Source organism: Panthera pardus, unplaced genomic scaffold, assembly GCF_024362965.1.
Source record: "Panthera pardus isolate Hobbes unplaced genomic scaffold, ASM2436296v1 HiC_scaffold_8, whole genome shotgun sequence".
In the NCBI taxonomy this organism is placed as follows: domain Eukaryota; kingdom Metazoa; phylum Chordata; class Mammalia; order Carnivora; family Felidae; genus Panthera; species Panthera pardus.
Genome location: NW_026527013.1, coordinates 2630459 through 2642999, shown reverse-complemented (window position 1 = coordinate 2642999; position 12541 = coordinate 2630459). Strand labels below are relative to the sequence as shown.

At 61.3% G+C, this 12541-nt stretch overlaps 1 protein-coding gene across 2 annotated transcripts; it reads right to left on the bottom strand.

Annotated features, from left to right (window-relative positions):
- Positions 1-2179: 2179 nt before the first annotated feature.
- Positions 2180-11067, bottom strand: DOHH (deoxyhypusine hydroxylase). 2 transcript variants are annotated; one of them, XM_019430902.2, is made up of 6 exons: positions 10953-11063; positions 10556-10616; positions 7088-7429; positions 4776-4852; positions 4012-4252; positions 2180-2909 (listed from the first exon to the last, which is right to left on the bottom strand). In XM_019430902.2, the coding sequence occupies exons 3-6, from the start codon at positions 7359-7361 to the stop codon at positions 2590-2592; spliced, it is 912 nt and encodes a 303-aa protein (XP_019286447.2). In that variant the 5' UTR covers positions 7362-7429; positions 10556-10616; positions 10953-11063; the 3' UTR covers positions 2180-2589. The 2 variants fall into 2 exon arrangements, with proteins under 2 accessions (XP_019286447.2, XP_019286446.2); XM_019430901.2 differs by lacking the exon at positions 10556-10616 and having other exon boundaries at positions 10953-11067.
- Positions 11068-12541: the final 1474 nt, after the last annotated feature.

The following is a 12541-nucleotide window of genomic DNA, read 5'->3' as shown; positions in this document are numbered from 1 at the left end:
TCACTCCAGAGCGGCCGCTGCCACCGTGCGTGACAAACGCTGGGAGTACGCATCACGGTAAAAAGCCTCCAGTGGCACGGGGAGTTCAAGGGCTCTGGGGAAATGCTTGGCTATTTTTCCAAGACGTTACCCACAGGTAATTTACATGTACGACTCCGCTTATGCAAATCAGGCCACAGGATTTATTCTGGGCTTTGCTCGCTTCACTCTTTGGAAGCCGATCTCCCCAGCTTTTTGAAGGTCTGAGTGTGAACGTATTGAACCAGCCAGCGCCCCCGATGACGGGCGCGCCTCAAATACCGATTTGCCACCCACTAGGAGCCAGGCACGCGACCTAGCGGGGCTAGGGGTCCGCTCTGCGATGTGCTGAGGCCCGTGTGTCCTGACTACAAGTTACGATCGGGAGCTACATGAGTGGACCGTGGTGGGTATAGGGAGGGAAAACACTGCACACTGGGGCTTTACTTTCACGTTCCGTCTCGCGGCTCAAGCGCCACCCCGCCGTCACGCCGCGGAAAACAAAATCCCTGCTCTCGCGGTGCTTGTGCAGGTGGAGAAAACAGGCAATGAACAAAATTAGGGAACGTGTACAGGGAAACAGAGATGCTGCGGAGAAAAATAAAGCAGGGAACAGAATAAAGGAACATGAGGAGTGAGGTTATGATTTCAACGCAGGTGGCTCAGGCAAGCTTCACTGAGGAGGGGACATCGGAGCAAAGGAGCAAGTATCTCAGCGAGGGAGTGAACAGATACCTGGAGGAAAAAAGGTTCCAGGTAGAGTAAATAGCAAACGCAAAGGTCCTGGGGCAGCACCAGGCTCACATGATGGAGGAACAGTGAGAAGGCCTGTGTGGCTGGAGCAGAGTGGGCGAGGGGGAGAGAGAGGGAAGAGCAGGGAAGGGCAGGGCAGGGCAGGGGCAGGTTGTACAGGACTTTGGCTTTTCCTCCAGGGAGGTGGGAGCCCTGGAGGGCTGTGGGCAGAGGACGGCGGGACCTGACCCGGGTGCTCACAAGCGCCCTCTGGTGGCTGCTTCAGGGAGGACAGACCGTGGGAAGCAAGGTGGGGGCAGGGGGCAGGGGGCAGAGGGGACTGTGCAGTCCAGGTGGGCGACGCGGTGGCTGGGGGCACGGGAGACGGGGGGTGTGGCCAGATCTGGGATGGATTTTCAACCCCAATGTTTTCAGGCTGGGCACCTGGAATGACAAGCGCGTTTCCACCTCCTTTGGGAGGAGCAGCTTTGGCAGGTAACCTGAGGAATTCTGCCCTCCGAGCCCAGTTTGGGACGCCTCCCCAGTACCTAAGTGGAGACTGGAGGGGCAGCGGCACCGGGGGCTGGTGGCTGGCGGGGGGGGGGGGGGGGGGGCCGGGGCGGTAACCACCGATGGCCACTGCTCAAGCGCTCACGCCGGCACCGTGGAGCCTCCGCGAAGTCCCTGACCCACGGGGCTGGGAGAGCCCCCGGGCGGGTGACTGTGTCCGCGTGCCAGGAGGAGGCTGTGCCCCAACCTCCTGGGGAGGAAGCTGCTGGGTGCCCTTCAGGAGGAACGGGCGGGAGAGGTGCCTTCCTGGGTTCTGTGGGCTGCCCTAGCAGATCATTCCGTGTGGGGAGGGGGTGGCCGGAGCCCCGAAGCGGGAACCCGCAGGGCGCGCGCTAATTCGGGTCGTCCGCGCCAGAACTAAACTGCGGGAAGCCCCACACATCTGGCGTCAAATGCGCTGGCAGCAGCAGACGTCGGGGTGGTAACATCGGCCGCCCGTGTCAGGGCTGCTGGTGACCGAGGGTCAGGTCAGCGGCGGGAATGTGGACGGTGTCCCACGTGAGACTAGGCTCTGCTGTTACAGCCGTCTCGTCGCCGTAAAACAGGTGGTTCAAGGCCGCACACGGAGAATGGGAGGGGGGCTGTGATGAGAATCCGTAGCCTGGGCTCCCAGCCAGGCCCCCAGACCCCTTCCCCTCTGCCTCCGCCAGGGGCTGGGTGAGAATGAGGGTCTGGGGGAGGCCGGGCTGGAGGGCCGGCTGGGCTGACTTTACCCCCGGGGACGGAGATGACCCCGGAGCGCCTGGGGCGGGGCAGATCTCAGAGCTGAGCTCTTCAAACCCCGCCCCCCCCACCCCCCCATTAGAGGTTCCCTGACTGCAGCGCTGCAGACCCCCCGACATACTTGCAGAGTCACGGCTTGGCAAAAATAATTTAATAGTGCATTTGGACCCTGGGGTGGGCTCGTCCCTCCCCTCCCTGCCTAGTCCCAGGCTGGGGAGTCAGGGGCCCCGGCCCAGGCCCAAGGCGGCTGGGTCTGCCCACAGCGCCTTTTCCGGCACCCCCGGTTCCTCGAGAAGCTGGGCCAAGGCAACCCCACAGCCCCGGCCGGCACCCTCAGATGCCGGCTCCACGCGACATCCCACCCCGACCGGAAATCTGGGTGCCGCCGCCCCGCGCGAGGCCCCTGAGTGGGGGACACAGGACGCCGCAGCCTGGCCCCAGGGGGACGGGGAGCCAGATCCCACCCACACGAGCTCGGTTTACAAGCAGCCGCGGTGTGGAGTCCCAGGGCCCCCCGCAGGGGAGGGAGGCTGCGGGCCGGCGGCTCTAGGCGGGCGCCGTGCGCAGCTGCTCCAGCCCGTCCGCGTACTGGAAGGCCGGCCCCGTCTCGTAGTCGTACATGTCCAGGGCCACCTCGCAGCTCTCCCGCACCACGCGCTCGGGGTCGGCCGCGTGGGCCCGCAGGGCGGCCAGGCAGGCGGGCCGGGCGATGGCTCCCAGGGCCTCCGCGCACTCGTGCCGCACCATGGGGCTCTCGGTTGGCCGGGCCAGGGTCGCCGCCAGCTGGGGCACGGCCGCCTCGTGCTGCAGCTGGCCCAGGACATAGCCGATCTCGTGGCGGAAGAGGGCGCCGCCACAGCGCAGGCCTGCGGGCGGGAGGGGGCGTGGTCACTGGCTGGGCGGCGCCATCGGGGCAGGCCAGTGACCACGCCCCCGCCCGCCCGCCCGCCCGCAGGCCTGCGCCGCGGGACCCAGGGCTGAGCACCCGAGGGCAGAGAGGACCGAGAAAGGGGGTTCCCCGTCTCGAGGTGGTCAGTGCTGCTCAGGGGGAGGGACGTGGGGCCACGGGGGCAGGAGCGGCCGGAGGGCAGGGCCTGGCGGTGGGCTCCCTGCGGGCTCCCTCCGAAGGCCGACGGGGCAGGAGGGGGCTTCCCCGGCCCAGGGTCCCGGCCCGCTGGCTCCCGCCTCTCCCTGCCTCTGGATTATGTGCTTGACGGCGGGGTCAAGGGCTACCTGCGGGCCTGTACGCACGTCCGCACACGCTGCAGCGTTTAATAAGGGGACAGTCACGGGCACCCTGCCCCCACTCCACACACAGGTCATGCTTCACACTGATGGGGAAACCACAGCCGGGAGACGGGTGGTGACTGCCCAAGACCAGACGCCCTCGAGGCCGAGCCAGGGCCCAAGGCCACCTGCCTGACTGTGCGGCCCCCGTTCTCAAAGCAGCACCAGCCCCTCTGGGCTCCCGCCCGGCATCGCCGGGTCTCCCGTCCCTGACGCAGGGTCACAGCGATGACCAGGCGTCTCCTTGCCAGACAGGAAGTCATGGGAGGGCTGCGAGGGCTCTAAATCCTCTGGGGGCACGTCCCGAGCATCTGGCCACGGGGGACCAGGGACCGCCCGGGGAGAGGCCTGCAGAGCCGGGAGGGGAGAGAGAAAGGGGTTCAGGGTCCTGGAGCCACACCGCCGCGGATCGGATCGCGACTGTGCCGCTCGCCAGCCGCCGTCTCCTCGGGCAACCACCTCGGCCTTTCTCGACCGCGGCTTCTCCCTCGGAGAACCGGAAGTCAGGGTGCCCGCCCACCACGGAGGATGAGTTCTCGCGTGGGGAAGCGCCGGGGGCCGGGGCCGGGACGCACATTCCCTGGGTCACGCTGGCTCGGTCGGTGTCACAGCTGCAGCCGCTGAGCTTGACCGAGGGGCACTGACCATGACCCCCACCCCCCTCCCCGGGCCCCGACTCACCCTCCGCCAGCGCAAGGGCAGCCTCCTCGCCGCCGGCGTCGCGCAGGGCGAACATGGCGCGGTACCGGTCGAAGAGTGGCTGGCCTTCGTCCAGCAGCACCTCCCGCAGCCGCCCCACGTCGCGCTCCTCAGCGGGAGGGGCCGGGTCCACCGAGAGGTAGGGCCCTGCCACCGCGGGCTCCCCGCTGTGCTGCTGCAGCCACTCCAGCCGCCTGACAGCCAGTTGGCACGTCTCGGCCACCTGCGGGGACAGGGGTGCACAGATGAACGTCCAGAACAGGCTCATCCATGGACACAGGAAGTAGATGAGACACTGACAAGGGTTGGGGGGCAGGGGAGTGACTACTGATGGGGCGGGGCTCCTTTTGGGGTGAGGGAATGTTCTGGAATGAGAGATGATGGTTGCACACCTCTGTGGATGTTCTAAAAACCACTGAAGTGCACGCTTTCAGAAGGTGAATTTTATGGTGTTAACATCTCAGTAAAGTCGCTCCCTGAAGAAGGAAGAAAGGCAGGCGGCGGGGGACGGACCGTGGGGCGGACAGAAGCGGGTGGGCTCAGAGGGGTCCTGGCGGAGGGACTGGAAGGGCGGGAAAGGCGCGGCGCGTCAGCCGGGCAGGGTGGGTTTTGTGCGGGGGAATCAGGAGCCCGCAGCCACCCTGGCCGCCGCCCTCTGATCTTGTCCCGGCCAAGAGGTCGCCCTGGCAAGCAAACCCTGGTGAGGCTGGTCTAGGCAGGAGCGGGAGGGGTCAGGCGTTAGTTACCTCGATGACGGGGTCGGTGGAGTACTGTTTCAGGACCTCCAGAACTTCCGGGTTCCCGATGGCCCCCAGGGCCTCCCCTGAGGAGAAGAACCATGAACACAGTTCACTGTTGGTCAGGAAAGTAGGAAAGGCCCTGGATGCGGGGGGGGGGGGGGGGGGGGGGGGGACACGACACCAGCAACACCACCTCCTTTGTGCTCCGTCCTCCCTACAGCGCTGTATGTATCTTGTGACCCACCCTGGCCCCGCGGACTGGAGTGGAGCGGGCACGGCCCCCAAGTGGTCTCAATGGCATCCCTTCCCCTGAATTTGGACTTGGCCGGAGCTGGGCTGAGACCTCTCCCGATCCCCGGGCCAGTGCACCCCCCCCCATGCTCTAGATGGGGAGACACAGGTGAGCATGACATTACAGCCTGGGGACACTGGGTAACATGGAGCTCCAAGGACACCCGGGCGAGGAGAGTTCGTGGGGGTGAGCCTGGAGGAGGGGGATCTGGGCGGCGAAGTGAGGGAGGAAGGCCAGCGGGACCAGGCAGGGCTGGAGGAGGCTGACCGTCTCCGTGGGTCTGCACAAGCCCTGAGTGGGAAGAGACCCAAGGCCAGCAAACACTCGCTCCCACTCAACTCCTCCTCCGCTTGGCAGGCTGGTAGAGTGTGATGCTGCTCCCCATCGAGAACACCCCAATGGACCTGAATCCAAGTCAGGGCGTCCTCCTCTGCCCGCAGCCCTTCAGGGCCCCCACCTCCTTCAAGGCAAAAACCTAAAGTCCTCCCTTTGGCCCCCAAGGCCCCGAACAACCTGCCCTGTCCCCTTCCTGTCCTCCCCTCTCCTCCCTCTTGCTCACTCTGCTCCGGCCACAGGGACCTCCGTGCCACTCTCCCAAGGAACAGGCTGGGTACTGCCCCAGGACCTTTGCTCGGGCTGTATCCTGTGCCTGAAGCACTTTTCTCCAGATACCTGCCTTCCTTCACTCAGATCTCTGTCCACTGATTAAAAAGGGCAACACCCCTGGCACCCCCATCCTACTCCCTGCGTCATCGCCTCCTTAGCACTTCCATAACACGACAAGGTGTCCTGCACTCCCATACACCCAAAATAGCGGGACTTATGGGAAAGGTGAGGTTTGGAATAGAGCACTCTTGGTTAAGGAGAGCTCCAACCGAAATAGCGACTGGCACATCCAGCGTCACCAGGGGCAGCGTGGGGGTGGGGACAGCTCAGCATAAGTAGAGACCACTTCGGGGAATATTAAAAATACCCAAAAGAGTAAAATGGAAATAGCCGCCCTGTGCCCATCCACAAATGAGCTCACTGGTTATAGAGGCAAGGCCTCAGCAGCACACTCTTGCCGAGGATTTTATTCGTTCCTCCTGTTTCCTGCTGCCCTGGAGATAAGAGGGCCTGGTACATGGCAGGTGCTCAATAAACACTGGCCCAGTGAATAAAACGAACTCATGAAACAGACATCACAGGCTGGCGAGCTCACCACCTGGTTTTGTATCAGCAAAGAATGGTTTTTATGTTTTTAAATGTCTTTCTCAAAAAAAAATTTTTTTTTTGTTAAACGTTTTTATTTTTGAGAGAGAGAGAGCACGCACGTGCAAGCAGGGGAGGGGCAGGGAGAGAGGGAGACAGAGGATCTGAGGTGGGCTCCACAGATAGCAGACAGCCCGACGCGGGGCTCGAAGTCACGAACTGTGAGATCGTGACCTGAGCTGAAGTCTGATGCTTAACCGCCTGAGCCACCCAGGCGCCCAAAATCGCTTTCTTTTAAATCAAAGGGACGAGGGACACCGGGGTGGCTCAGGCTTAGGTTAAGCCTCCAGCTCCAGACGTCGACTCAGGTCATGTTTTCACAGTTTGCGGGATCCACCCCAGTGTCGGGCTCTGTGCCGAGTGTGGAGCCTGCTTGGGATGCTCCCTCTCTCTCTGCCCCTCCCCTGCGCGCGCTCTCTCTGTCTCTCTCAAAATAAACAAACTGCAAATCAAGAGGACGATATTTCCCCACGTGAAAATGACGCGAAATTCAAATCTCAGCGTCCATCAGGGTCCACCTGCACGTGGCCACGGCCCTCCGGGGATGCTAGTTTATGGCGGCTTTACGCACCGTGGCAGAGTTGAGTCCGGTGACGGAGTCTGTCTGGCCCGGGGTGGGGGTGGGCTGGAGACTTTACCCACCCTTCGCGGACCCAGCGTGCAGAGTTCGGCTAGATCACGACGGGGCGGGGGGGGTGGGGGGGGGGACACCGAGGCAGAAGGGAAACAGCAGCAGGCGGGGTGAAGGCCAGGCGCCCTTGCCCTGGCCACTCACCGGCCTCGTGGCGCACCATGGGCTCCTGGCGGGTGTCACGCAGCACGTCCAGGAGCACGGGGATGGCCCGGGAGTCCTGCATCTGGCCCAGGCAGTAGGCCAGCTCGTGCTTGAGCAGGGCGGAGTCGTCGCCGAAGGCCTGGCTGATCCAGGTGATGGCGCCCGGGCCGCCGAGCCCGCGAAGGGTGAAGAGCGCCCTGAAGCGGGCCTGCAAGGGCTGCTGGGGGTCCACCAGCGTGCGCCCCACTGCCTCCACCTCCTGCTCGGTCACCATGGCGCCGCTGCCTTCCTCCTCCGCAGCCCCGCCGGGGGCCGAAGCTGGGGACCGTGGGGCACAAGAACCTACGTGCAGAAAACCGAGAGCCCAGGTGAGAGGCGTCTTCCGCCCATCCGTGAACCTGTTCCCTTAAGAGTTAGGCCCCCGGTGGGGTGGATTCCCACCAGCCGACCAGCCTGGACGTCTGGGTTGAAAGCCAGGGTCTGGTCCTGTCTGCTTGCTGCGCGGCCTTCCGTAAGTCACTTTCCCTCTCTGGGCCTCTCGCCTCTGTACTGGCAAGGACTTCTGCCGGTCTGCACTCCACGCCGTAGCCGGAGGGACCACAGTGGTGGGTGGCCAACACAGCCCCCGACGATCCCCACTCCGTGCGGCCCCTCTCACACCAGAAGGGCTGAACAACGGGACACGGAAGGGACGACAGGGACCCCCGAGGGCAGCTCATGAGAAACGCTGCGGCGTCCTCCTAGCCCGCGCTGGGGGAAGCCAGCCATGGAGAGGCTCCGTCAGCCCGACGTAGGGGCTCGCGGGGCGAGGGACCGAGGCCTCTGGCCAATTGTCACGTGAGAGCAGGGGGCCGGGAGCAGCTTCTGCAGCCGAGGCGGCCCCAGCGGGTACCCTGACCGCAACCTCACGAGAGGTCGGAGCCAGAAGCTACCAGGCCCAGATGCCTGGCCCCCGGCAACGGTGTGAGTCTGCTGCTGCTTAAAGCTGCTGAGTACGGGGTGTGGAAACTGCACCAGGTCACTGTCCTGTATCCCCCTCCTATGGCACCTTATGATTCCAAGCCCCCTGACGGTCCCCAAGGCCCTGCATGACCTACCTCGACTCCTGCCAGCCCTCCCTCCTCTCCCCCTCCACCCCCTCGCTCAATCTGCTTCAGCCACAGAGGCCTCTTGACTGTTCCCCCAACAGGCCAGGCCCAGTCCTGCCCCAGGACCTTTGCACGGACCTGTTCTCTTTCCCAGGAACACTCTTCCCCAGATGCCTCCCATGCTCATGCTCTCACTTCGTGGGTCTCAAATGTCACCTCCTCAGGGAAGCCTTCCCGGGTCACAGTCTTCACTGTTGTTCCTTCCCCTTGTTTTATGTTTCTTCAAAGCACTTACCACTACTAGACATCGCGTAAGATGTTTACCAGTTTAGCTGCTATGGCTGGTCTTACCCGTCACAGAACTCTGAAGGCAGGGACCGAGTCTATCTTGGTCACCACTAAACCCCCCAGCACACAGTAGGCCGTCAATGAAACCAACAGCCCTCCCCGTAACAGCGGCTGACGTGCACAGAGCATCTGCTCTGTGGCAGGGACCTCTTCTTTTTTTTTTTCTTTTAATTTTTTTTTTTTAAACATTTATTTATTTTTGAGACAGAGAGAGACAGAGCATGAACGGGGGAGGGGCAGAGAGAGAGGGAGACACAGAATCCAAGGCAGGCTCCAGGCTCTGAGCCATCAGCCCAGAGCCTGATGCGGGGCTCGAACTCAGGGACCGCGAGATCGTGACCTGAGCCGAAGTCGGACGCTCAACCGACTGAGCCACCCAGGCGCCCCGGCAGGCACCTCTTCTAAGCCCCCTACATTCATGAGCTCCTGTGATTCTCCCCATAAAACTATGAGACAGGCACTAGGACTGTCACCCTTTTACGGGCAAGAGAGCAGAAGCCGAGAGGTTAATGACTCGCTTACGAACCGCGTAAGGAGTTATACATCCAGGTGGCCGGGCTCCAGAGGCAAGTTCTAAACCACAACTGTTGTGCCGAATGGATGGACTAAGATGACATGATGCGGCTGGGCTGGGAGGAGGGGCTCCCTCTCCACCGTCCAGATCAACCAAGTCCTGGCAGACGCTTCGTAAAGCAAGCCTTGGCGTGCTGCGTGGCCTTCTGGTTCCCTGCAGCGTCGGCAGGGCTGACCCGGCTTCATGGGGGAGGTGTGGCTGCCTGAGTGTGGATGACCATGGAAGGAGGGGACACCTTGAAATAAGGACCACCAGAGACCACAGAAACCAGGAGCCAGGGAGCTGGCAAGGCCTTAGGGGCCATGAGATCTGACTCTCTTCTACACAGACGAGCAGCGACTTGTCTGGGGTCACCAAACAGGACCCAGGACTCCTGCCTCCCAGTCCGTGCGGGGTCGCCCTCAAGACACCTGGAGAGGGCCCTTCATGGCCTCCTCATCATCCCCAGCGTCCTCAGATGCCTGGGAATGAGGGGACATGTGGCCAACAACGCAGCTCCAGCTACGGGAGAGGAACGTGAAGCGAAAACAGGGCAAGACCTGAACTGGGGCAAAAGTCTCCGGGCTTGGCTTCTTCATTTGGAATAAAATTATCAGCAGCTCACGAGCCGGGTTTCCTTCCAGTCTCTGTCCAGATATTATTAAAGTACAGGCAGGAATCCTCTGAGCACCCAGCTTTGACAACGCAAACCCTCCACCGCCCTGCACTTCTGTTCCTTGTGGCTTTCAGTGTTCCCCGCGGCCTCTACCAGCTCCTGGCGTCCAGTACATTTCACTCATCTGTTTCTTACTAGAAAGTCGGCGCCACAAAGACAGGACTTTAAATATAAATAAAGATAAATCTGTACCACACACACACACACACGGACCCAGGTATATATACTGTTTTGTTCACTGCTATGTCCCCAAGGCCTAGCACGGGATCGGTCACCATGGTAGGAGGTGGCCAATCCTTAGTTGTTGAATGAACCGAACGTCTCCTGCGCACCAGGCATCGTACTAGGCACTTCACGCCCGGCGTAAATCTGTATCATTCGTAAAATGGGTATAAGGGGCACATGGCCCGAAGGAAGCGATGCTCCTAGAGCACCTCGTACAATTGCTGGCACTTAACAGGCCCTTGGACAAACCAGAGCTAGTGTTAAATATTCCTGCAGGGAGCCCCAAACCCACTTCTGTGTTCAGGAGGGCGCCCCAAGCCGCCTGGAAGCCCGCAAATCATACTTTCGGCCCATTTTTCAGTGGGAAGCGGGGGCAAGGGTGTGGGCGCGGGGTTGAGGGGATCAGCCCCCAACCAAGGCGGAATCCGGGAATCCGCTCGCCCCCGTGAAAGCCTCTTAGAAGAAGACACGATGGATTAGTAAGGGATGGAGAGAGAGGAGACGAGGATCCTCAACCCTCCGCCCCCCCCCCCCCATCCCCGACCTCCCTAAACCAAGAATTCCCAACAAAAAGATACCTGGTAATCAACGCTCCTCCAGGAAGGGATTCCCTCGGGGCTGCTCGCAGGTTCCCTCCCCCTGGAAGAGAACCCGAGGAACTGGATGCCTCAAGATCTGTCTACGCGGGTCCCCAAGTACTGGATCCCTCACGCCGCTGGATCTCCCAGAAATGTCGAGAAAGGGGTCGCCCGATATGGGAACCCCGAGCACGCTCCGGCTCCCTGGCTCCCCCCAACGAAGGGATCTCCGGCGACAAGGACCCCGCAACCCGGGGAAAGCGTTCGCCCGGACTCTAAACCCCTCAGGAGGAGGCCCCTCGACTCCCCCCCCGCCCCCCAAGCAACGAATCCCAGAGACTGGACCCCCTCCCGCGGCGTCCTCCCCGTGCCCGCCCGCCAGGCCGCGGCCACGTACCGCGCTCTCCGCTGCCAGAACGCCCGAGCGACCTTCCGGGAGACGAGGAACGCCGCGCCCGCCCGCTCCCTCCGCCGCCACCCGCGTCTCACCAACCGCGACGCTCGCAGCGCGCTCCGGGAGCCGCCATCTTGTGGCCCACGTGACCGGCCCGGACGGCACCAACACAGCCCTCGGGGGGAGTTCCAGTCAAAGTCTCCGCGGCGGGAGAGAGGTCTGGAAGCATGAGTCGGCGCCTGGGGCCCAGCTCACACTTAAACACCGGATGGAGTCTACGGACATCCCTCAGGGAAGGGCAAGGGCAACCTTCATTCTTTCCCCGGAAGAGATTCTCTCCGGCCTCCCCACCCGCTTCGGTCAGTGGAAATGGTTTGTGCCCGGGGCCGGCTAGCCACGGAACCTGCGCGGCGCTCCTGGGGCGTGGCCAAGTCCTGGGGGCGGGGCCAGTGGCCTCAGGGGGCTGGACGCGAGCTCGGGAGGGGAGGGTTCGCGTCCTTTCCCCCACGCGGTCAAGTTGTTCATTCATCGTTCACGTAACAAATAGCTAATGGAGGCTGAGGACAAGACAGCCTGCAATCCATAACCTCGTAAACCTCCCGGCCTGGTTGTCTGAGGGAGACGGACAGTAAATAAATAAAATACATGTTAGATCGTGACGCGTGTTAAGGGGAACAAAGTATTCAAGCAAGGTGTACGTGTGGGGTGTGAGGTCTTAGGGGGCGTGGCCACAGACTGAGGTGATGACTTACATGAGTGCGGGAAGGAGCCGTGGGGATGTTTGGGGATAGAGCCGCCCAGACAGAAGAAGGACTTGGCTTCACTCTGACAAATGAGAAGCCACGGAAGTGTTCTAATCAGGGACATTCTGAACAGGCTTTTTTGGACTGCTAGGCAGAAAATAGATATTTGGAGGGTGGAAGCAAAGAGACCAGAAGTGCTCAGATTCTGGATTAATTTTGTTTATTTTTATTATGATTTTTTTTTTTTTTTAGAGATTTTAAGTAATTTCTACACCCAAACGTGGGGCTTGAACTCACACCCCCGAGATCAAGAGTGGCGCACGACACTCGCTGAGCCAACCAGGCGCCCCTGAATTAATTTTGGAGGCAGGGCAAACAGGATTTGAGGAAGGATTGGATATGGAGTTTAGGAGCAAGAGTGCTCTCCAGGATAAGTACAAGGTTTCTCACCAGGACCTGGTTGCCGTTCTTACCTTCCCGTCCTATCCATCCAAGGTCTGAAATAGGGTCGGAATGCCGTCACTTTTTGCTCATCTTTACTGCCCCCGTGAGAGTCCAGACCACCACTGGTTGTCAGCAGGATCCTGTCCACACAAGACAAAGCAAGCTTTTAAGCAGTTATGTCCAAACAGTATACTATTCCTCCAAAAGTTAAACATAGCATACGGCCCAGCAATTCTGCTCTTGGATATATATCTAAGATATACCCTCAAACGGGTAATTGTATACCCGTGTTCACAGGAGAATTATCCCCAGGAGCCTCAGGCCCTGGTAACCTCGATTGTATTTTTTGTCTCTTTGGATGTTATTCGCCTAGGGACCTCCAGCGAGTGGGATCCTGCGGGATGT

Coding starts and splice junctions, on each gene's coding strand:
- DOHH (XM_019430901.2), bottom strand. CDS start 7,361: ATGGTGACCGAGCAGGAGGTGGAGGCAGTGGGGCGCACGCTGGTGGAC. Junction 4,853..7,087: donor CATGGTGCGCCACGAGGCCG/GTGAGTGGCCAG, acceptor TCTTCTCCTCAG/GGGAGGCCCTGGGGGCCATC. Junction 2,910..4,011: donor TGCCCTTGCGCTGGCGGAGG/GTGAGTCGGGGC, acceptor TCCCGCCCGCAG/GCCTGCGCTGTGGCGGCGCC.